General features: G+C 39.5%; 1 protein-coding gene across 1 annotated transcript in view; it reads left to right on the forward strand.

The window, feature by feature from the left end:
* The window catches only part of Gpr158 (G protein-coupled receptor 158), a 342,907-nt gene that overhangs the window by 260,519 nt on the left and 56,137 nt on the right, over positions 1-26,251 (forward strand). The window contains exon 5 of the mRNA XM_076938807.1: positions 20,250-20,359. Coding sequence (XP_076794922.1) covers positions 20,250-20,359 — 110 coding nt within the window. The remainder of the gene's footprint in view (positions 1-20,249; positions 20,360-26,251) is intronic.

Raw genomic sequence — 26,251 nt, forward strand, 5'->3', positions numbered from 1 at the left:
CAGTGGTTGCAGAAGACGAAAAATTATGCTGTCCTTCATTTTTTTCTACAATGTTAAGATTGTTGGGAAGTATAAATAAAAATGAGAGGAGAAATTCATCTTTTAAACACAAGAAGTCTAAATGAAATGGATGTTTGGTAATGATTGACCAGGACAAGAGAAAAACGTGAATTTGCCCTGGGGAATAGCTGATGCTGCAGAACATACAAAAATGTAAGTTATGGTACCAGTATAAGGATACAGTGTCTTCTCCTGTCTAGGTTGGTACTCTATGAGAAGGACTCCTGTGTTATCTTCCTTCAATGGAGAAACCAAATACCGGGTATAAACAACTAAGGAAAGAAGGAAAGAGGTTTTGTTTGGGTTATGGTTCAGGGTTATATAGTTCAACCTTAGAGGAACAACTTGAAGCTGTGGAGGCAGGTTGATAGATACATCGTGTCATGACTAGGAAGCACAGAGCCTAAGCTGGAAGCAGGCCCAGGCCAGGACAAGGCCCAGCCCTCCAGCCCATCTGTCCTGAAGGCCCCATGTCCTAAAAATCATATAAACATCCAAACCCCACCTTCAGCTACTAGCCAAGTGGCCAAACACAAAAGCCTAGAGAGACATCTCACTTTCAAAGTACAGTGGATGACAAGATGAATAAAGATGCAGCTGGCAGGTAGAAGTGGGATACCTGAGGCCAGAGAGGCTTTGGGGATGTCTACCATGGAAACAGGTGAAGCAGGGGAGGAAGGAAATCTGCCAGGGAACAGACATAGTTAGTGTGCAATACTATCAATTCTATCAAGGGGTTGAATATCTTAATTAATCATAGGGCAGTTGCAGAAAGGGCATGAAGAAATAAAGCAACACGAGAGAAAGATTTCAGGGATAGGACTTTCCAGGTAATGGTAGACTCTAAGACGTGATAGATGGGTAAGATTCAAGCCTGGGAGAGGGGTGGGCAGTGAAGTAAAGGTGTGTGGGAACTGAGTAGTGAGGGTGCATGGCAAGGAAAGCCACACAGTCGAAAGGGGGAGTTGCTGGCAAGCAGGTCTGCTGTAGAGGGGAATGCCTCATATAAGATGACATGGATGTGTAGTGGGCATTTTGCATGAATCTCAAAATAGAGAGGGAGAAGGTTTGTCTCAATGTATGTAATGATCTGACTAATCTTGTCTCAGAGTCCTTAGGCTGAAGGGCACCTCCTATGCTGGTTCTTTTTGTTGACACAGTCTAGAGATACCTGTAAAGAGGGACTCTTACTGAAGAATTGTCAAGCTCAGATTGACCTGTGACCGTGTCTATGAGAGACTGTCTTGATTGATTATTGATGGACCAATGTGAACACCACCAACCATCTGCAGATGGCATGAGCCAGTGAGGGAGCCAACAGGCAGAATTTCTTCCTTGTTCTTCCCTCAGCTTCTTACCTTGTTTTTCTGTCCTAACTTCCCTTAATGATGGACCATAAACTAGAAGTATAAACTGGAATCAAACCCTTTTCTACACCAAGTTCTTTTTGTTCACGCTATTTATCACAGCAACAAAAATCCGACCAAATACTCACTAATTTGACTTTTGCCAATAAGCCAACTCTCCTTTTCATGATTAGACAATTTTTATCACCCTAAAAAATATAAAATAAAAAGGAGCAAGCCATCTGTAAAAATGATGCCTATTTAGGAAAATTCCCCCTCTGAATGGGCTTTAAGATGTCCTACAGGTCAAGTCAGTTACATTGTTAAGTATCTCAAAGAAAAGAGGAAGATGGGTATGTAAAAAACATAAAACATTTACATGTTGGTCTCTATCAGTGACACAGACCATGTGTTAGAAAGAACCCTCTCCTACAGATGGCAGGAGGATTAGAAATATATTGAGAAAACCCATTCATCCCTACCTCCTGAGGAGTTCCACAGAGTTCTGTGGCAAGTCTCCTCGATTTGAGGCTGAGTAAGAAGGACACATCATCTCAGACAGGAGAAAGAGTGAGTCAGACCAAGGTGACTGCCAGAGAGCTCCCTCTCAAAAGATTTTGATGTTATGTATGTTACTCACTGCTGAGAATGAATTTATAAGGTTATGGCAGAATTGCCTAATATTCACTTTAAACGGAAATAGAGAAGATTTTGTACCAGTATCTAATAGATAAATACAGTGGTGGGAAGATATTGTACCACTTTAGTTGGCGTAGAGCTCTCATGTCTGTTTCTCCTGTAGAGGAGGATACAAAGAAGACCACCCATTGTGGTTTCCAGATGAGGGAGAAGAAGGCAGAATAAATGACTAAGGATACATATACACACAGAGACACACACACAGACACACAAATACACAGGAGGTTGTGTGTATTTGTGTGTGTGTGTGTTTGTGTGTGTGTGGTAAGACCATTGTGTCTCCAAAATCTAAGGTCTTTTCATGTCCCACCCTGCTTCCTGAGAAGTACAATCCTCACTGGTGTAGACAGCAAAATCTACTGCAGATACTCAAGCTTTTGCCTGTAAACGACACACAATCTCCTGCCACCTCCTCTGTGTTGCTTGCAGTAGTTATACTAGTGCGATGTGAGTACCTGTCGTACTCAACGTTAGAGAACATTGTGAGAGAAGCATTCGAGTATTTAGTGCAGATACTGTCTTCTGGTTTTTATTTGTGGTGATAGGACTGTAAGCAGGGTCTTCTGCATCCAAGGTAAGACTTATTTCTGAGTTTCGTCCTGGGTACAGATGCAGTTTTCTTTTACAGTATGTTCAATCAGCAAATGACTGAATATGCCGGCTCACCTGCATCTTCGTATTTCTTCCCGGAGCTCTGAGCACTGTGTTTGCAGTGACGATGTCCTACACAGGGAGGCTTGAGCTAAAGGGCCATTCTGAGCCTTGGTTTTGAGTGTGATGTGGATGGTTGCAACTTTAGGCTTTCATTTAAATTGTGTTTTATGGAGCCTGTTGTTTTATGTTTTACAATTTTTCAACCAATTGGGGAGGAGAATTGTTAATAAAAGTCATTGATTTGTGAACAAGAAGATTATTTATTTATTTATTTATTTATTTTCCTCCTGTGAATGGAATATTTGAAGCCTAGTGAAAGAGATGAGCCATACACTAAGGTAAACATCTGGGCCACTCACTGCCTAGGACAAGTCTGTCTACAGATCAGGAATGGCTCACTAATGATGAAAGGCTTTGAGTATTTCATTCTGGATTTTAAATCAACTTCTGCTACTTTATATAACACTTTTATTTTATATTGTGCTTGTTCCTCATTCTCTACCTTCTTACATGGTACAGGTCGACTCTTTTTCTATGAATTCTGTTGCCCTTTTGTCTGTTGTGGTCTGTGGTTCTTAAGATGTTCTAGCTTCTCTGAAGCCATTTTCTCTGTCTTATTCCCAGAACCAAATGTCTCTTTATAGCTATTAAACTTGATACTTCCCTGTTTTGTTCTCTGACCCCAAGTCCTTAAAAATACCATCTATAAGTCATTTTACGAGCTAGATATTGATAGATATCATAATAAAACAATGAAGAACTGGAAATCCATTCATGTGTGTGTGTGTGTGTGTGTGTGTGTGTGTGTGTGTGTGTGTCTGTCTGTCTGTCTGTCTGTCTGTCTGTGTCTGCCTGTCTGTGAGTGAGCATGCATTATGCACTGTGGGAGTGCTTGCATGTGCCCATGTGTGTGCCTGTGTAGTAGCTAAAGGTGAATATCAGATTTTTCCCCACAGTTCTCCATCTTGTTCTTTGGGACATAGTCTCTCACTGACCCTTGCTGATTTCACAAGACTGGCTGATCCAGAAAGCCTCAGGGCTCAGCTGACTTTGCCTCCCCAGCACTAGGATGATAGATATGTGCTGTCACTCCGAGCTTCTAATAGGTACTGGGACTGAACTCAGGTCCTGACAGTTATAGGAACCTTCTTTGCCAAGCCATCTCCCCAGGCCCCTTTCATACATTTAAAAATTACTTTATTTAAAGGGGATATAACCTCATTGTAAAATAAAATCTACTAAAGCATATGATTTTAAGAGTAGACATCCAGTTCTCCCTCCTTGTCTCTTCAGTCCTCCAATCACCTACTCCAAAATAGCCTTAGTAGTTCATTGACTGCATCCAAATGTTTCTTTTGGCAGACTGCATGCCATCAGGCTGCTCTCTGAAATGTGTTATCATTTGACAGCTTCTCTTAAGGGGGTTTTCACAGGTACAGATCAGTCAGATCTCCTTAATTATTTTAAGTTCTCTATTGTGTGGCAGTAATAAGGACGACACCATTACATCTGTCCTCCATCTGTGAAGAATGTTTTCTCTTGCAAACACTGTTTCCGTGAATATTCTTGGACACACATCTTTACATATTTTATAATGATTGTGTATGCAGGGCAGCTCAACGGAAATAGAATCCTTGCTGTGTCTCTGTAATTCATTCTCTTCACCCTCCCCAGCTTTCCGAACTCTGTTTCTGCACGATCCACAGGACTTACTTCTTTTCTATGAAGTAGTGCCTGCAGCCTCCAACACCTAGAACCTTAAAACTCACCCATGGATCCTTAAGAAATAAAGTGGGGAGAGATGGATCTCATCGCTCAAAAACTAGTGAATCCAAAGGTTCCTGAACTCCCTTGTGTTTTACAACCAGTTACAGGGGCTGGAAAGATGACTCATCAACTAATAGCTCCTGCTGCTGTTGTAGAGGACCTGCCTTTAGTTTCCAGCATCAACTTGTGGCTCAAAACTGTCTGTAACTTCAGTTCTAGGGGATCCAATGCCCTCTTCTGGGAATGTACATAGTGCATATAAACTCATACACGTGTTCTCTCTCTCTCTCTCTCTCTCTCTCTCTCTCTCTCTCTCTCTCTCTCTCAAACACACACACACAAACACACACACACACACACACACAGAGAGAGAGAGAGAGAGAGAGAGAGAGAGAGAGAGAGAGAGAGAGAGAGAAAAAAAAACATGCACCATAGATTGTTCTGAGGTTCAGAGTTGAAGTGCACTGAGGTGCTACTTGAATTCTCAGTCTTCCTATAACTGTGGGTACACCTCTCAACTGTAAAGTTCAGCATCTGGGATACCATTTTTACAGTTTCTTTTCATGAATTATCCCAGTTGTTTTTTAATAATTGTTCACCCATTTATTAACTGCATTCTTTATCGCTAGGTATATTTTTCATTTGGTTTTCTTGAAAATCTATTTTCCATATAAACAGTGTTATAATTTCCTGCTCCCCTGTTCACTACTTTGAACAACTTTTGTCATACTCCTAAGGCATCGGGAATTCTAAGACACCCAGCTTCCACTGAAGGCCACCTCATTTTGTGTTCTATTTTTCATCTGTTACAGGAGGTAGTAAAGTAGGTTGAAATGGCACTAAAGCTCCACACTTAGACTGAGTCTAAGATACACCTCTGCTGTCCACTAGCTGTGTGACCTTGTGGAAATTAATCCCCTCTGCATTCCCAAAAGTAAAGAGAGGAAAACAATCTTACAATCAGTTATCTTTCCATCACTACATCAAAATATCTGAAACTTACAAATATGAGAGGTTTATTTGATCTGATAGTTTGGGCAGTTTCAGTCTGTGGTTGGTTGACTCTGGAACTTTGGACCTGTGACCAGGCAGCACATCATGGCAGGGGCCTGTGGAAAAACAAGGCACCCACTTTGTCACTGGACTTGAAAGAAAGAAAGAAGTGCAGCCAAAGTCCCACTATTCCCGTCAATGCCCTCACTCTCAGAGACCTCACTAGCCTAGTCTCTTAGTGCCTCTCCCATCAGGCACCAAGGGAGACTGAAACCTGTAACATGTGGTCCTCAGGAGAAATAGCCCAAATGCAATTTATAGCCTTTGACTCCAAACCCCCAAACCCATGCCCATCTTATAATGCAAAGATGCATTTAGAGTTAGTATTCAGGATCTTTTAATGCCTCGATTGTTCTACTGTTCCTCAAAAGTCCATGTTAAAAGTCTTCTCTACGACTCTAGATAAACTCAGCCATGGATTCCTGAAAGGACAAGTTACATACTTCCAATTTACCATAGGGTAAACATTCCTATTGTAAAAGAACAGAGCAGGGAGATTGAGACCTGAAAGCCAGTCTGACACCCAGGGCATACCAGTTTCCAGTCAGTTAAATGCATTGATAAAACATTACTTTCGCAATGGATTTCCAAAAATGAGACTTCCAGCTTGCTGACATTTTAGAAGTAAGATGTCATGTTGGGAGGTTCTACCAGGAAAGGAACTGAGAGAAGCGTCCAGCTAAAGCCAGCAAGGTTGGAGACATCTTTATCCTAGGCAACTTAACATAGCAATAATGTCATGTGTTCAGAAGTTACCATCCAGAGCCTTCAGATGAAATCTAGCCATGAGCGAGGTTTGAGTGCACATGCATGAAGGACTCTGAGGCTGTCAGGATCTGGATTCTGACTGGCTGATGATGAGACTGAGTTAAGACGTACGTGTTCTTTAAGCTGGTCAGTTTATGGTAAGCGATCCTACTCGGACAAGCAGCAAAAGTACTTTGCTTGTTTCCCTGTCTTTATCTATCATGTTGATTGCACTTCTGTTTTAATGAAGCATGGTCTGTTTGCCCTGTCTATTTCTTCCCCTTTTCCCACCCACTCCATTCTAAAGGATTCAGTGTCTTCTTCTCTGTTAGTATTTGAAGTTCTATGCTGTGTAAAAAAACTAGTTGTTAATGACAATGTAGCACATATCAAGAATGATTCTCGTATGTTGGTTATAAAATGGGTGCTCTCGGTCCCTGCGGGTTATTACGTGCTTCTGTAACACTGCGCCTTCATTAAGTTGCTGAGGAAACAAAGACCAGGCTAGTTTGGGAGTCATGCTTCACTGGTCATGAAGCCTAGACTGCTGTTCACCACTGGAGTTTTTCCTTTTATCCACCACAGTACTCTGTAGCTCTGCTCTTCCAGCCTGTATATTTGCTTAACTGTGCAAATGAACTTAAAAATATTTCTTGTTTGGTTAAACCTCTTCTGATACGTGGAGATAGTTAACTTGTGTGTGTTGTATTTTTATTTAATGATAAATCAGGCATGCCATTGTAACCACAATTCAAACAGCTCTCTTAGAGGTGTGTTACAGATGTTTTATATTCTGGATAGAGCAGTGCTCAGTCTCTGGGTTTGCAATGGTCTTTCAGCAGCTCTGTACTTAGCACTGATGTCTGTTTTACTCCATGATAAAGACTGCAGAAGCTAAACCAGAAAAGCTCTGCTCACATCCAGGGCTCATTTGTTCCTGAACTGTAAATTTCCAAAGAGAGATATTTTTCACATGCCTCATAAATATTGTAGCTCAAAGATAACCACATTTTGACTCATTTTAAGAGAGGATTCAGAAATTTAAAGGTATGTTTCCATTAGTGGAAGGATTAAGTGGAAAGATGAAGCAAATACATTAGATAAAACAAACAAGCAAGCAGCAACATAGTTTTCTGCCTCATCCCACGTCTGCTGAAGCCCAAATTGCATTTGAATGAGATCTTTCTGTGTGATTCTCAGAGACAGAAGTGTTGCAAAAGTATTGTTTGTAGTCCTCTTATGACAGAGATACAAGGCACATGCAAGGATATTGCTTATTTCCCAGAATGCACCCTTCTTCAACCTACTTTACTGTTCTCTGAGAACATGATTCTGGTGAGTCTAAGGTAGGTAATTCCTTTGGCCAGGTATTCAAATTTCCAGTAGAATATGGATGTGCATCCATATTGGTTGCATAGTGCACAGACTGCACAACCACCTATGGAAGCCTCAACCCAAGCAAACCCATTCCCAGGACTTGTACTATTGTAGTGACTATATTTCTATTCTTTCTAAAGACTCAAAAGATGTTTATCTACTTCAGTCTTGATATGTGGAACATAAAAAGATCATTTATTCCTAAATCTTGAGGCCTTACACTTATTCAACAATGCCATGCTATAAATACATTATTTACAATCTATTGAGCACTGACAATCAACACTGGTTTAAGTTTTTCTCTGATCATATTCATACTGATTATAAAGGCATAACCAGAAATATGACCAGTGTGTCACTGTCAACACAATGACCTTGTAAGATATGTATAGAAATACATTCACACATGCAGTTCACATGTAACTGTTGTGAAATTTATATAAAACTTGTTATAAAGTAATTGTTATAAAGTAGTGCTTTCTTTTCTTACTGAAAAATGTATACAATGTATTCTTTTTTAATTTTATTTTTGAGATTATAATTACATTTTTCCCCTTCCCTTCCCTTCTCTTCCCTTCCCTTCCCTTCCCATCCCTTCCCTTCCCTTCCCTTCCCTTCCCTTCCCTTCCCTTCCCTTTCCATAATTCCTTCTTACTCACCTGCAAGTTCATGGCTTTATCCCCCATGCATGTAATTGTTATTAAATATATCACACACACACACACACACACACACACACACACACACACACACACATCTATTCCTAAGTATAAATCAATCAAGCCATATAATGTTACTTGTACATATGTTTTCAGGGATAACTGTTTGGTCCTGGAGCACTAAAGGACTACCTTTTTCATTCCTAATCTGCCTCAGTTGTCCACAGTTCTTTGTGTAGGATTGAGATTTCATGAGCTTGTCTGGATATACTTTGGCATGTCTTCTTTGTTCTCCTCATGTTTGGGAGGTCATGCTGATGAGACTTGGGTGTAGCTTATGCCATTACTACCAGTCACAATGTCACTGTAAACTCCCTGATCCTCTGGCTCTTACAACCTGTCTGCCCCTTCTCTTCCCTGAGCCTTCACTGTGAGAGTATTTTGTAGAGGTATCCATGAGCACTGAGCTCCACAACTCTGCATTTTTACTGGTCATAGTTTTCTGGAGTGCTCTCTGTCTCATGCAAAGAGAATTTTTCTCAATGAGGGGTGAAAACTACACTTATCTCTGGGTATAAGGAACATGTTTATAGATTGTTAGTAGGAATTATGTTGGTTTAGTAAATTAGTGATTTCTCCTCTAGCTAGCAGATTCTCCTTTAGCACTGAGTAGTTAGCTAGGTTTGTAGTACCAGACATGACCTCCCACTTGTTGATTGGGACTTAAGTCTGAGTAGAGAATTGTTGGTTACTGTCATGATACTCAGTCTACTACTGTACCCTGAGGGTTATTGTGATATGCTGGTCATTGATGGGGCTCACAGGCATTATGGTTGGGTAGTACTGTTGGTGGTTTCCCTCCTTTGGAAGCTTGCCTGGTGACTTCTGGCACTATGAAAGCCAGTTATCAAGAAGTGTGTGTTGAGGTCAGTTCCAGCTCACTGACCTGTGTGCCCTGTGTATAAGTGCATTGTAACTTTTTGCTACCTTGTGGGTTCTTCTCTTCCCACCGTTTATCTCCTCTCCCTGTTCTACCCAGAATTACTAGATAGCAGAGAAAGAAGGATAGAGGGAGGAGAGAGAAAGCGATCCCTGAATCTAATTTCTTTCCTTTTATTTCATCGTTGAGCACAACTACTAACAAACTGCAGCCAACCTCCCTAAATGACCTACAACTTCACCTCTGTCTCAAGGCTCTTCATTTTATATACCCTATGAAAAGTTCCCAGAATTCCAAACCTCACACAATTGCAGAAATTACCTGCAGCTGGCAAAACCATGCTTCTGCTAGAGCACAGGGCAAACCATGATCAGCTGCAGTGGCTAGTCTGAAACAGCCCCACAGCCCTACAACTCAGATTAAAATGACTCAAAAATGTCACTACAGTGCATGATGTCTTCATGAATACCAACTTATATCTCTGGGAGGCAGTAAGCTGAATGTTTTGAGAGTCTCTTGGACAGCCCTGGCCAACAACTAAAAAGGGCTTTTCATATCTCTTATTAGGGTTTTTGTTATATGATCTTTGGCTCTTGGAGGGGATGGTGTCAGCCCAGATGAGAAAAGTCCTATAAAACTGGTTACATTTTTGCCCTACTACAGTTCTTCCCTACCTCCACAGCCCCAACTTCACATCCATTCTTCTCTCTTTTAAAAAACAAACAAGTAAATAACAAACACAAATAAGCCGCAAGAACTAATAAAAAACAAGGATATCTCTCACACACAGAAAGAGTAGAGAGAGAGAACTCACAGAACCATAAAATCTAAAACCATAATATATTAGCAAAATACCAATAAGACAAAGAATACTGTAACAAAACAATCTGACACAAAAGTAGTGCTTTCTTATATATGTGTGAGTGTATATGTTTATGTACATGTATATATATGCGTGTATATGTGTGTGTGTCTCTCTGTGTGTATGTATATTTGTGTGTATATGGGTATATATGTGTGTGTTTGTGTGTATTGTATATGTGTGTATATAGTATGTAACGTGTATGTGTGTGTGTGTAACTAAAGTATTTGAGGTGGTGGACACACATGCCATTGCTTGAATGTGGAGGTGAGAGAACAACTCATGTGACTTGTTTTACTTTTCCACCATGTGGGTCCTGACACTGAACACATTCTATCAAGGCTGGCAGAGAGTGACTTCACTGGCTAAGCCAACTTGCCAGTCTCTAATGCTTCCTTGGTGCACACTAGTTATTTTAAGCTAATGCCCAGTTTCACATTATAGCAATTATCAAGTTTTCTTATTTAAAAAGTTAATTATAAACTTGATCCTTGATTTCCTGTCCTCTTTGCTAGAGTGCATTTCTCTCAGAGGAACTGGCAGTTAGCATGTAAGAGCATGCAGAGAGAACTTAGGAAGCCGACCCTGAGCTGCAGATTTTGGATGGTCTCTTTTCTGCTAAGAAATACATAATCTTTGAGTGAACTTCTTAAGAAGAATAAATAATCAAATATAATCTCTGTGTACCGTTTATGCCCTTTGTCTTGTTTTGTGGAATAAAATGAGGGTGTTATATTTAGGATGATAGTCAGATATACTCTAATTTCTATACATACATGTGTATCTAAAGACACACATGTACATAAATTCTAAGTTTATCTAGTAACACATCAAGCACTTCAGGCATATTGTTGGCTGGCTATTTTGTCCACTAAATGTAACTCCAGGAAGTTTTTCCCTATTCACCTATATTGAGAGAAGATGATTGGGAAGGATGTTGTGACTGTCATTCATAAACTGTGCATCATAATTTATTTTGACCAAAAAATTTTATTGAACCTGGAATCTGAGGCTGTGAAAGCTCAGGACAAAAAGTCATGTGTCTGTATGTTTGTTCTGTTTGATAGGATGGGCTGTTTCCATAAATAGCCTTTCCCTATGGAGAGAAATTCAACCCAGGAAGGAGGGCTGTCCTCTCTACCACTCACTCCAGCACATGACTTTATGCTCTTTCCAAGCTAAGGGTCTGTAGCAGCCTCTGTCTTTTGTCACTCTGGTCCTCAAATGACTTGGGAAAGTAGGCGCTGATGAGGGTGGGAAGTGCTAGGCGAAAGATCCCCACACTGGCTGGTTAAAAATGCTTCAGTAGAGTTGGATGTGACCTAGGAGTTTTAAGATGTTTATCTTGTTTAGTAAAACCATTGGGTCTCATGGTTAGACTGCACTGAAGGTATAGCCCGGATATACACTCGGATTTGCATGGTACTTCTTAATTTGAAACACCTTACCAAAGCAAATACTATCAGTACAAAGGGTTTGGGGTCCCATTGTCTTTATCTTTAGTTTATAATTTCTTTTTGGATTTCAGAGATATTGGAGATTTATGAAGGACTTGACAGATGCTTTTATGTGCTATCACAGCGACCATCCATGCATTTTATAATTTTAAAGTTATCTCTGTATTTTCTATTCCTGCCATTTATTAATTTTTGTAATTTTGGAGTAATGGCAGCCAAGTACAAACTAATAAGCCCCAGCCCAGGGCTCTGAGGCCTGTGAGCATGAGGATGCTCCCCACCACACGCACTGTCACCATGTAAATGTAACGCTTCACTGAGTTCCTTTCATTTTTATGTTTTGGAGTTTGAATGAAACTTTAAATGATTAATTTAAAATTTATGACCATTATACCTCCTATTGGCCAATAATGTTTTCATAAACTAAACTAGCCTCATAATCTCAGCTAACAGAAATCCTAAAGCTTGTAACACTTCATTCACCCATAAAAGTAGTTTAATTCACAGCCTGTTTCACTGAACTGAAGCAACTGACATTTGATGTGCTAATTAGGAAACCAGGGTTGCTGTTTAACACGAGTGTTCAGATCCCCAAAGTGTCAGCCTAAAACATGAGCATCACACCGTTACCTCCCAGAGCTCCTGGCAGGCTGTTGGCCTCTGCTGGCTTCTGACCAACATCCCTCCAAAGAATGCTAGTCATTTTGTCTGCTGAGCCAACATTAATAGTGTTTCTGCTTCTAATGTTGTGACTATCCTTTAAAAATAAATATTCTATTCAAGAAATTTTTTCTTTTGTGAATTTTTGAGAGGCCTACTGAATTTTTCTTCTTTCTGGTTCTCTTTTTCACACTATTAGCTGTTTTCAGCATCTAAGGAGGATTCCAATCCAACAGACTTCAAACCACATACTTAAAGTCAAAACTTATTACATGTTGTCATCTTACCATGTAGGAAGTAGGAGGCAGCAGAAAGTCAAGTTCAGGCCATTCTGAGCTATGAAACAATTTCAAGACCAACCAGTGCTACACAGTGAAATTCTGTCTCAGATAACCAACTGCCAAGGATATAGCTCAGTGTAGAATCCTTGCATGCTCAAGGCCCTGGGTTCAATCCCTAGGATTACACATGCAAAAATATCATAACTGAAGAAACAGGGTAATTGCCTATGTAGGTTTACTGAAATGGAAGGGGAAGGCTTATAAGTTTTTCTCCATCATGTAGTAATTTTTAAAAGAATGAAAATGTAAAAATCAGTGCCCAGAGTGTCCAGTCCCATCAGTAAGATCAGTTGATAGCTTTTCTAAGTAACTAGAAGACTATCCACATGGCTAGGAGCCAACACCTTCACAGATAACAGTCAGCACTCAACACTTAGGTGGTTTTGTTCAAAGATGATGGAGAAAGTAAACTCTAAGAAAACCGTATGAGCTTCCTAAGGACAGTGTTGAAGGAACCAATGTGATTGTGTGACACTTTCTATGCTGTCCCTAAATATGTCCCTATTTCTCTCACTCAAGCTCCTCAGCAAAGGGTAATTTACTTTACATTGTCTATAACTTCTATACTCTCTCCATTTATACCGAACTTATTTTTATTTTATTTTATTTTATTTTATTTTATTTTATTTTATTTTATAAGTACTTAGATTATGCAATAGCTGGAGTGGGATACACCCATCTGGCTCCCCACACATTCAATGTATCTGTTTTACAGTTCTCATTATCCCCTAGTGCTGGAAAAGAGCGGTATTCCCATGCAGTAGTACGTTTGAGCTCTGCCTTCAGCAAATCTTCTAATAAAGGAACTTTCAATGGATTCAGATTCTAAAAGTGATTTTTATTATAACATGGAGCAAATTAGTTATCAGCATCCTGCCAGGATCCTGCCCAGCCTGGAATGGGTTGAAGCAGTGTCAGACACAGGCCAAAAGACAGATGATCTCCAGCCTTTTAACTCTCTAATAGTTCTGTGCTAAAAACTTAAATCTTTCTTACTGTGGTGTGTTTCATTAAGCACTGGGGAAACTTAACTCATTGCCTCTCCTATTATTTACTTCATAATTTGCTATGCTTGAAGAAGTGCTGGAAAACTTAACTCTTACTCCATAATTCCCTGGCAATTAACATATGCTGTATAGCAGCGGGGAAATCAGTAGAGGATTTATTGCTAAGGTTTCTTTCTCTATTGGCCAGAAGCGTCACCTCTCATTGGCCAAGCTAGAGGGAGGCTTAGAGCAATTAATTTTTAGTGAACCAGGAAAAGAAAGTCATGTCTTCAGAAAGAAAAACATTTACATAGGCAGTATGCACAGAAACAGACATACATTCATATGCACATTCATATACACATATTCATACATACATATGTATATATATACTCTGGTTGGACCCACACACCTGTCTCAACTTACATACTTACACACATAACTATACTCATATACACACACACAATATATATGTATATATATAATTATATATATACATACATATATATATATATATATATATATATATATATGCAAAAGGCCAAGTGCCAGTGCAGTGCAGTGCAGAAAGAAAGAACTCTCATATTCTGAAAAATAAGTTCTACCTCTCTATTGCTAAATGAAAGAAACCCACACAGGCAAGAAAAGTCCTTTCCTTGTTAGTAAGAAGAAACCCTACTGGTAAGAAATAAAAACTGTCTCATGATAAGAAGAAACCTGACAGCTCTCTCTGCTATATTCTGCTTTTTCTTCTTCTCTGCTCTTTCCTTGTTATCATTGTTCCTAGCTCTTGTACACATGGTATTCCAAGCATCTTTTGTCAAAAGTTCACAAGTTTAAACATAAATTCCAAGAAGAAACAACAGAGATGTTTACATGTGTTTTCATTAAGACTTATTTAACTAAACATTCATTTTCTGTCACTAGCTCCACAGGTTCAGTGAGAGTTTAAAACAGTAATTCTTATGTCTAAGTTAAGAGGGAAATTATCTGCCTAGTGTCTCATTAGTACTGAAGTTTCATATAGATAAACCCAATCAGTATTTTTTCTTCTGCCCCTGCACCTACAATAAATCCTTCATTTTCTTTTATGATCTTTAGTTAACAGAATGGTTTTATAGCCTAAAAGTAATGTTTTCCTAGATTGTTAATCTGTTGCATGTCTGTTTTCTATCCTAGTGCAAATATCCCATGACACAATGAAGGTTTACACAATCCTAATTATAGTTTTTCTTGTGTAAGTTACCTTAGTTAGAGTTTTACTTTTATGAAAAGACACCATGACCAAGGCAACTCTTATAAAAGACAACATTTAATTGGGGCTACCTTATAGGTTCAGAGGTTCAGTCCACTATCATTAAGGCAGGAACACGGCAGTCTCCAGGCAGATGTAGGTCTGGAAGAACTGAGAGTTCTACATCTTCATCTAAAGGCAGATAGGAGAAGAGTAGCTCACAGGCACCTAAGAGGAGGGTCTCAAATCCCACACCTGCACTAGCACACCTACTCCAACAAGGCCACACTCATTCCAACAAGGTTACACCTCCTAATAGTGCCACTTACTAGGCTAAGCATATTCAAACCACCACAGGTTTCAAAATCACTTGTATAAATTTAGTAATTTTATGGAATCACTATTAGGAATTAAGAAATCATCAATTTGTGTACATAGCATTAGTACAAAGAGTACATCTTCATTGATCTGCAGGAAATCTGACCAATAGGGTGGGGCAATGCCCAGGAGTTGTTATCAATTTAATAATGACAGGAAGGCATATCAGCTTCAAGAATCAATCCTGGCATGAAGTCACTTGAGGCTTTGGCTCTCAGAGTTCATCTATCATAGTCTATACAAAAATTGGTGGACCATCACAGGAAAGTCATCCACTAGCCTTTAGCCTGCCCTAGATGTCTCCTGACATCCTCCTTTGGAGCAAGGATGGTAAAGCGTACTTGGACCCAGAATATGGATGATTACAGCATAGAGATCAGCACGAGCATTTCTGAGTCCATTTTCTCCTCTTATAACAGGTTGGCCAATTATATATAAGGGAAGATTATTCTGCTCATAGATTTGGATGCTGGGAAGCACAAGTGTCCAGTGGGAGTAGAACCAGCATTCAATGAGAACAAGTGGCCATGAGAATAAGATAAAACCCATCTTGGTCTGGTAGATGTTGGGAAAGGCACTAAGGAAGGACCACCATAGAAGGCAAGCACTGGCAAGGCACAGAGGAAAAACAAGGCCAAACTCACTCTTTTATCAAGAGCCCATTTTAGAAACAACACCACAGCTGCCGTGTGACCTTAATCCATTCATGAGGACAAGATTCTCATAGCCTAGTGATTTCCTGAAGGTCCCACCTCTTGGTCCTTTTACAGTGGCAATAATTTCAAAATGAATTTTGGAGGGGATGTTGAAGCCATAGAAGTTCCATTAATATCATTATTTTTACTCCGTGAACATGACAGATGTCTGTTTCATGTCAGTAGAATCATCATTCATAAGTCTTTCAGCTTAGTGGATTAATTTTCCTACAGAAGTCTGTTATTGAATGTTATTAATTAATAGGGAAGGGCTGTGCATTTCATAATCATTTTGTTAAACTGTAAGTTAGTATGCAAAATTTAACATGTCATAAGGCAACAAAACTTTAGAGACCCATTTGGGGTTTGTTTTTCTCATTATATAGTGTACCAATTCTCACATTCTTAATCTGAATGGTCCTACACACAATTCATTCCCAAGTTATTGAACAAGCAGGCATTTCATTCTCCATCACTTCTTTCTTTTCTCAATATCATTTATAAGTGATTTACATAACATATATCATGTATAATAGATTCATCTGCTACCAGTTATTGCCAGGTTCTGTGCCAGGGAATTGCTTGCAATTTTGAATGAGATAGCTAAACTTTGTTGTATATATTTTGTCCAGCAAGGAAGACACGTCAAACAACCGAGTTACAGAAATAATTACTTCAAAACAGAGTTGTTGAGAGAATGAAGGAAGCTTAGCACTCAACAAGAGTAAATAATGTACAAATAAGGTGAAACTCTGCTGTTGCGTGGGAGGAGTGGGAAGTGTCATGGATACCAAGCCCGAGCTGAGTCTTGAAGGATGTGACAGAGAAGCATCTAGGTTGAAGTCCCATTATTTACTCCATCCTTATGTATCCTCTGCTTTTATCAGCTTCATTCCTAACACAACCTTCCCTCTCTGTCACCCAGGCTTAAATCCTTGATACGCCTTTGATATTCATTTTCCTTTGCCTGGAGGAATAATGAGGTGCTTAGTGTTTTCTTCAGTTAGACATCTTTCCTCTACTCTAAAAATTTACTGAATTCGTGGTCTCTCAACATTGATACATTAAATGGCACTGCACCCCACTCCCAGCTTCATTTGGTTTATGTCACTCAAGATACTCTGGCCGAGGCTTTTCTAGAATTCTGGAATTCATTTCAGTGTCACAGGAATAAAGATGAAGATGACTGACATATAGCTTACCCCTGCTACAGGAGAGGGATGGTGAACAAGTAGAGACCTTGAGATACTCCACAGGGAGTCCTCTTCCTCTTACAGGAATGCCTACTATGGCCAAGACCAAAAGGGACAGGCAGAGATAATCCAGGTACAGGTGAGGCATGGGAATTTGTAAGGAACACCTGAAAGAGGTCACACATGGGAAGGGTCTGCAGGCTTTGCTGGAAACAACATGATGGCACAGCAGAGACGAGTGGGATTACATGGTGCTGACCCTTGCTAGTCACTGAAATGATCTGCATTTTATCCTAAGAGTCTGAGAGTCCTGAAGTCCTCAGCAGGATGGTGGTGCGAGCAGGAACATTACTACAGTTGTTTGGGGCCTGCAAGGAAAGTCATGGAATTAAACAAAGGAAAGGAGGAAATCTGAGGATCTTACCTTCAGTAATCTGAATCAGGATCTTACCTTTCCGCTCTGCAGTCCAGCCAATCCTGTGACAGTCTGTTGCTATATAAGTTTCTTAGCACATATTTCAGATCTCAGCAGAAGAATCTTAGTGGGGTGTTCATGGAATAATTCTGAATTCCTTGCCATGTTATTCAAAGATTCCTGTGTGCTTGCTCCACCTGACTCCAGTGTCAGACAGAGCTGTGTCCTCTATGCCTCTCTATTCTTCAGCTCTCTAGCCATACACTCTAGACTTTTCCACAACTTCTCCCGCCTTGCCTCCCGACTTGCCTCCTTCCTGTTTGTACTTTAGCCTGCACAGTTACTCCTGTCCCTCCGTAGGTCCCCACTCAGATACCCACCCTCCTAGCTGAGATACATTCAATTCCATTAAACCTTTCCTCTAAATCTTCCTTACAGTTTAGGTCACAGGTTAATATCACCAGTCTCTTCCCTGCTAATAAAGAGTTTAGAGATACCTGCCAGCATAGCTCCCATACACATGAACGGAGTGTCTGCATTCAGATGCTTGTGTGTATCTGGTCACCGAAATTTCCAACTATGAAACCCTGGGCACATTACTTAAATTCCCTGTGCTCACTTCTCTTCTACAAAAGTCCTCATGGTTGAAAAGTGTTGTGAGGATTAAATGAGCCTAAGTATGTAAAACATGTTCAATTTAGCATCTAGACAATAACTACTATGTAATTATTTTTATCATTTACATTTAACATCTGTTCTGTGCATTTATAACTTCTTTGTAGATCAAATCCATATCTAACTTGCTTTGATGGCTTCTAAATTCCATTCTGAGTAAATAAATATTAAATACATCAATTAATATAACAATGGTGAGCTCTAATTGGGGTTTTCAAATAGATTATTTTCAAAATAACACTTTCTTTAAAAAACAAAACTCTAAATAGATTGTTAAGAAAATATTTTAAACATTTTTTATTTGTAAAGTACATGGATGGACAGAGAACCCACGCCCTTCTATATTTGTACTTTTGGTTCATAGATTAAAATAAAATAGAAAAGCCACATAGCCAAAAAATGAAGACGGAAACTCAAAAGGAAGAGGGGCTGGTGGGACAGAAAGTCATTGGTGGAAACAATGGTGTAATTATGATGCAATGAATGACTGTGAGCTTTACAAGAAAGAATAAATAAAATAACTCTCCTACTCACGTTAGCCTATATTTACTGGATACCCATTGCTCCAGGCACTGTCATCTAACCCTTTCCCAGCAGCTCTTACCATTCAGTGGGGAGCTATCTCATAACTCAGAACTCCATGTCCCCAGGAATTCACACTGCCAGAATATTTCTAAAATAAATGAGCCTAAATTTACAGTATAAATTTATGAAATTTTAACTGGTTTTCTGTTTATATCTTTTTATCTTAGTTCAAATCTTTTTCTTGTAAATCGTAAAGGCAAGTCTTTTTGTGTAAATTATATCCTCTCTCCATACACATGCACACATATATAAATATTAAACTGGAAAATTAACAATAAATTTTGTGTAAGTGAGAGGATAGAGTCAAAAGCTATCACTTGGCTTCCAGAACACACAGTCTTGAGTATGTTCCTAGATTTAGTTTTTAAAATGTCTTCTTGAGACTTTTGTCTTGCTCTTTCCCTATTCTCTAAAATATTAATTTATTTCTCAAATAGTTTTACTACAAAAATACCAGGAAAAATTACAATTTTTCATTCTGTCATTCTGGAGACACAAGGGAGAGGGACTTAATTTGTGCAATGCTAGAGGGAAATCTTAGCTGCCTGCAATAGATATGTTAAGAATGTTAAAAGCCAAAGATAACACTCAGGCTTTTGGCCACCACCAGAGTGTCTGTTATGATGGCCCTGATTTCAGGAAAATAAAATTATAATAAGTTCACATCTGTTGATTGTCTCTGACTTTCAACATAATTCATCCTTTAACACTATCCAAGGCTCTCTGGCAGAGTCAGAGTAATTTTTCAATAAGAACTTGTTGAAAATTATGCAACAGAGTTATGAAAGGCAGGGGAGTGTCTTATACAAGTCTTTTGACTGCTCCATAGAGTTGGCAACTTGTTCTGTGGCCCCACTGAAGCCTCTTAGATGTTTACTGTAGTTCCTGGGTGACTTTAATCCTTCCCACCAACTTTTCCATAAGAGATCTCAAGCTCCATCCACTATTTGACTGTGGGTATCTACATTGTTTCAGTCAGCTGCTGAGTAGAGTCTTGCAGGAGACAGTTATGCTAAGCCCTTGTCTGCAATAGGGGGAGGGGGACCACGCTCTCAGAGGAGAGGGAGAGGGAGATGGAGGAGGGACCCTGTTGGGGGGAGCAGGAGAGGAGCAGTGATTGGGATGTAAAAAATTAATTAATTAATTAATAAAGAAAGGAAGGGAGAAAGAGAGAGAGAAAGAAAGAGAGGAAGAAAGAAAGAGGAAAAGAGACAATTTGCATACTACAGACTTGGGAGCAGGTGATCAGAACTTGAAATTATATGTTAAGGATATAGTTTTCATTGTAATCTATGGAGTCATCCTGTAGTTCTTCAGCCTCAATTATGAGTTAAGGGAACATCTAAGAAACTTTCAGTGAATGTATGCTTGTGTCAAAATCAGCTCATATTAAGTACCCAATTGAGATGTATTGACTTTTGTGGGCAGTAGTTGATGCTGAAGGATTCTCTCTGTCTCATCCACAGGTCGTTATTCTGTACTTTGAGCCAAGTACATTCCGTTGTATTCTCCTAAGGTGGGTCCGTCTTCTCGGTTTTGCGACTGTTTATGGAACTGTGACCCTCAAGCTTCACAGGTATGTTATGCTTCTTCAGTATTTATTCTCGCAGAGGAAACAACTTGTCTTGTTTAGCAACTAATTGCAAACTGAGCTGGCCATTATTCAACAATGTAAATAGCAAGATGATATGATAAACATGTATATCTCACAGAACCTGGTTAGGTTATTTCCGCACTTAACAACAGCTGAAGCAATCTGGGAAGAAGAGCCTCCAGTGAAATTTTTTATCTATTGAACTAGTCCATAAGCAAGTCTGTGGAGACATTTTCTTGAGTAATGGTTGATGCGGCGTAGCCCAGCCCACTGTGGGCGGTGCCACATTTGAGCACGTGGTATAGAACCAGCCATGAGGAGCATTCCCATAGCCGCATTCCTCCATGGCCTCTGATTCAGTTCTTTTCTCCAGGTTGTCAATCTGCTTGAGTTCTTCCCTGCCTTCCCTCAGTGTTGGACTGTTTGCTGGAAGAGTAATGTGAAATAAAACCTTTCCGTCACAGTGTGGTTTTGGTGGTGGATTTATCACAGAATAGAAACATAACTAAGACACCCTGTAGAAATATTAGTTTCATTCTTCCGTGGAATCTTTCATAAGACTGAACTCTTTGAACAAGGTCCTTTTGTTTCTATTATAGGATGGAGTTATTCGGGAAGCACTGTTGGGATTTTAACTGTATTTTCTAGCTAAATCAAGATAGAAAGACAATACAAATCACCCTGTTGATGTTCCGAGACGAAGTTATTTTTATAATGGTTTTGGATTAAAAAATTTGAGACTTTTCCCTGGGCTTCCCCTCCTGCTTTAACTATTTAGTTACCTATAGCCATTTGTCTAGGATTGGGGACCTGTGAGCTTCCCTTTTCCTCTATGTCTTTTGGTGTCGTCTTCATTCAAGTAACATGTACAGATTATGCAGGTTGTACTTATATATTTGGGAATATATTACACGTTCATATTTTCAAATATATACATTTAGAGGGGTTTAGAGGGGTTTGAGGAATGAAAAGGAAAAAAGAAGATGATATATTTTTATTTAAGAATTTAAAAAAAGATCTTTTCCCAATCTGTTGGTTGCTGTCTTGTGCTATTGACCATGTCCTTTGCCTTACAGAAGCTTTGCAATTTTATGAGCTCCCATTTGTCAATTTTTGATCTTAGAGCATAAGCCATTGGTGTTCTATTCAGGAACTTTTCCCCTGTGCACAGGTATTAGAGTGTCTTCCCCACCTTCTCTTCTATTATTTTCAGTGTTTCTGGTTTTATGTGAAGGTCCTTTATCCACTTGGACTTGAGCTTTGTACAAGAAATAAGAATGGATCAATTTGCATTCTTCTACATGCTGACCTCCTGTTGACCCAGCACCGTTGAAAATGCTGTCCTTTTTCCACTGGATGATTTTAGCTCCTTTGTCAAAGATCAAGTGGGTTCATTTCTGGGTCTTCAAATCTATTCCATTGATCTCCTTGCATGTCTCTGTACCAATACCATGTAGGGTTTGTTTGTTTGTTTGTTTGTTTGTTTTTCACTATTGCTCTGTAGTACATCTTGAGGTCAGGGATGGTGATTCTCCCAGAAATTCTTTTATTGTTGAGAGTAGTTCTCACTATCCTGGGTTTTTTGTTATTCCAAATGAATTTGAAAATTGCTCTTTCTATCTCTGTGAAGAATTGATTGGGAATTTTGATGGGGATTGCATTAAATCTGTAGGTTGCTTTTGGCAACATGGCCATTTTTACTATATCAATCTTTATAATCCATGAGCATGGAAGATCTTTCCATCTTCTGAGATCTGCTTTGATTTCTTTCTTCAGGGACTTGAAGTTCTTGTCATACAGATCTTTTACTTGCTTGGTTAGATTCACACCAAGGAATTTTATATTATTTGTGACTATTGTAAAGGATGTCACTAAGTTCTTTACCAATTCCACATCTGATAGAGGGCTAATATCCAATATATACAAAGAACTCAAGAAATTAGACTCCAGACAACCAAATAACCGTATTAAAAATGGGGTACAGAGCTAAACAAAAAATTCTCAACTGAGGAAACTCTGATGGCCAAGAAACATCTAAAAAAAATGTTCAAAATCCTTAGTCATCAGGGAAATGCAAATCAAAACAAACATGAGATTCCACCTCACACCAGTCAGAAGGGCTAAGATCAGAAACTCAGGTGATAGCAGATGCTGGCGAGGATGTGGAGAAAAAGGAACATTCCTCCATTGCTGGTGGGATTGTGAGTTGGTACAACCACTCTGAAAATCAGTCTGGTGATTGCTTAGAAAATTGGACATAGCATTACCTGAGGACCCAGCTATACCACTACTGGGCATATACCCAAAAGATGCTCCAACATATAACAAGGACATATGCTCCACTATGTTCATAGAAGCCTTATTTATAATAGCCAGAAGCCGGAAAGAACCCAGATGTCCTTCAACAGAGGAATGGATACAGAAAATGTGGTACATTTACACAATGGAGTATTACTCAGCTATTAAAAACAATGAATTTGAGAAATTCTTAGGCAAATGGATAGAACTAGAAAATATCATCCTGAGTGAGGTAACCCAATCACAAAAGAACACACATGGTATTTACTCACTGATAAGTGGATATTAGCCCAAAAGCTTGCAATATCCAAGATGCAACTCACAGACCACATGAAGCTCATAAAGAAAGAAGACCAAAGTGTGGGTACTTTGGTCCTTCTTAGAAGGAGTAACAAAATACTCATGGGAGCAAATATGGAGACAAAGCATGGGACAGAAACTAAAGGAGGAGTCATCTGGAGACTGTTCCATAGGGGTATCCATCCCATGTGCAGTCACCAAAGGTAGATGCTGATGTGGATGCCAGGAAGTGCATGCTGACAGGAGCCTGACATAGCTAGATGTCTCCTTAGAGGTCTGTCAGAGCCTGAAATATACAGAGGCAGACACTCACAGCTAACCATTGAACTAATCACGGAGGAGTGAGAGAGAAGACAGAAGGAGCTGAAAGGGTTTGCGGCTCCATGGGGAGAGCCACAATACCAACCAACAGGAGTTCCCAGGGTCTAAACCACCAGCCTGGGAGCACATAGGGAGGGACCCATGACTCCAGCTGTATATGTAAGGGAGGATGGCATTGTTGGGCATAGGTGAGAAAGGAAGTCCTTGGTCCAGTGAAGGCTGGATGCCTCAGAGTGGGGGAACTTGTGAGTGGGGAGGTGGGGGCACATCCTAATAGAAGCAGGAGGAGGGGGATGGGATAGGGGGTTCCTGGGTGGGGAGGAAATGGGGAAAGGGGATCACATCTGAAATGTAAATAAAATATCCAAAAAATCAAAAAAACAGAAAAAAAGAATTAAAAGAAAGTACTCTAAGTTTTGTTTGTTTGTTTGTTTTTCCATTTAGGGATTAGCAATTTTGAAAAATGAAGATACTGTAAGTTCTCTTACAGTTAGTTCAAGGCAACCCAAATATGAAAATAAGACAATGAAATAAACTACCTGTCCACAGTGCTGGGGTGGGGCAGGAAATCCCAGTCTTTGCCATCCCTCTTATCTGCAAGTTTAAAGAAAGCCTTAGTGAAATTGTGCCAAAAAGGAAGAAGGAAAAATGCCTGCAGGGTGACACTGATCAAAGCCATGGTACTGATGAGCAGGGCAGTTCTGATGACCACAGAGTATTCTCTATGTACCCACCTGGCCATGAGTATTTCTCAGTCAAGGCATGGCTCATGCAAGGCGTACTTTCAATGATATGTGTTATGTTTTGTTTAATCTTTGTCATTACAATCTTTTAAAAATTATGATAATTACTCTGTCTTCTACACAAGACCAACCCTCCCCCTTACCTTCTGCTCTTCCTGATTCCCTCCATCTCTTTCTCTCCCTTCCTTCTTTTCTGGTTAATTGCTGAGAGTAATCCAGATTAGATGAATGAATGAGTGAATTAATGAATGAGTGAGTGAATGAAAAGGTCAGTTGCAGATCTCTAAACTGTTTCCCACAGTTCATTCATATTCCCCAGCTCACCATGTGAAACCTCAGGAAGATATTGATGCAATTTGAGGACAGTGTTAAGTAGCATCAACTCATGAATTGAGATTACTTGTGTTCAGGATCCCTTTCAAATCCTCTTGATTATTTCCAGGAAAAAGATTAGTTTGGAGCAGCTAGGTTTTTCTTAACACCTGTCACATCCCTACTAGTCTTCATTTGGAAGAGGCAGACCTGACTGCAGGCTTGGAGCTATTCACTTCAGCAATGTGTCCTTAAGAGTTGTCATTCTGTTCTATTGTATTTATTTCCATAGCTGCTATCTATTTATGGAAAGTATTGGCTGTTTTCTTTCTTTATAGTAACAATATGAAGTTTCCTTTAAAATGCTTTAAAACAACAAATAGGAACTGATATGAAGAGGATATTAACCAGTTCTGAGACAACAGCAATCATGAGGGCATATGTAAGAACTAGAATATGGGAAACTTCTTCATTTAATCATCTTTTGCTTATTTTAAAGACTGGAATGGAAGCTATTTTCTCTATGAATTTCTAGAAATGATGCCAGTGAAGAATGACTACTAAAGGCTTAAAATTGGTAGTGTGTTTTGTCTAATAAAATGAGTAATTTAAAATTACTCTAATCCTGTATGAATCTCATGGCTTTACTCTTGTTTTCTGTTTTTCCTTTATGGCCTAAATTTAAATTGTTCATCCATAAACTGAGTAGTTAGCATTCCTAGAAAACTGTGAACACTCCAAATATAGGACCGGCCAGCCCATCTCTGTGCTCCTGTTCTAGGGTTACAGCAAAACACCATGACCAACACCAACCCGGGGTGGTGGTGGTGATCTACTTACCCTTCTTCCTCATTGCTTCTATCAGAGAAGAAGATGAGGCAGGAATTCGAGTAAGATCAGAGTCAGGAGCAATAGAACAATGCTACTTACTCCTTTGCTTCCCTAGAACACATGCAGCTGTTTATTTTATATAATCGAGGTCCACTTGCCCCATGTTGGTGCTGGGCACAGTGGGGTGGGTTCTTCCAATCATCAGTCAAGACAATGTCCCTGAAGACATACCCCTATGGCAGTCTGGTGGATCCAATTCTTCAACCAAGGCTCCCTCTTCATAGATGTCTCTATTTTGTATCAACCTGACAAACACCAGCACAGCTTTCATCTTCTGTGATGTCCTGTATTTGTTGGATGGAGGGTGCATTACATTTGATACTCTGTATTTGTTGCATGGTAGGAATACTAAATTTGATGCACTGAATTTGCTGGATGGAGGGCATACTGTATTTGCTATACTGTGTTGGATGGTGGGAATACTGTGTTTGATATAATTTGCTTCAGGGTGAGTAGTTTTAGTGAATGGAGCTTCAGCAGATGCTTTCTTTCTGACTGAATTTGAGTCAAGAAAGAACTTCTTTTATAACAATACAAGGGAGAAAAGTGATGTGAATCTTGATAATTCTAAATTTGAATTTTACTTCATCTGTTACCTATCCATGCAATAAAAACATCCTGTTTTAACATCTAAGAATTAGTTTCATCATCTATAAACTGGTACTTCACCTGTGAGATTGTAAGGATGACATCCAATTTGAAAAAGTCAGTGGGGGATGTTTTCACCACAGAAACTGAGTGTGTGAAGATTAAGCTAAAGTTTAATCATTGGAGCAATATGGGCAAGGACACAGGGATAGACAGAGAAGCATAAACCAGGCCCCGGTAGCACCCTGTCCAGGAAGATCTTAAGGGTCAAAATATTTTGGGCTGAGGAACAGCATATTCTGAACATTATAGCCCCATTCTCATGGAACTTCATTTTCATATCTAGATTCATTTATTTAATACAAGAAAAGAAAATATGTACTTCCCTAAGCAGAGTATTCTAGGGCAATTGTGAGTCTGA

Source organism: Arvicanthis niloticus, chromosome 8 (genome assembly GCF_011762505.2).
Source record: "Arvicanthis niloticus isolate mArvNil1 chromosome 8, mArvNil1.pat.X, whole genome shotgun sequence".
Classification (NCBI taxonomy): domain Eukaryota; kingdom Metazoa; phylum Chordata; class Mammalia; order Rodentia; family Muridae; genus Arvicanthis; species Arvicanthis niloticus.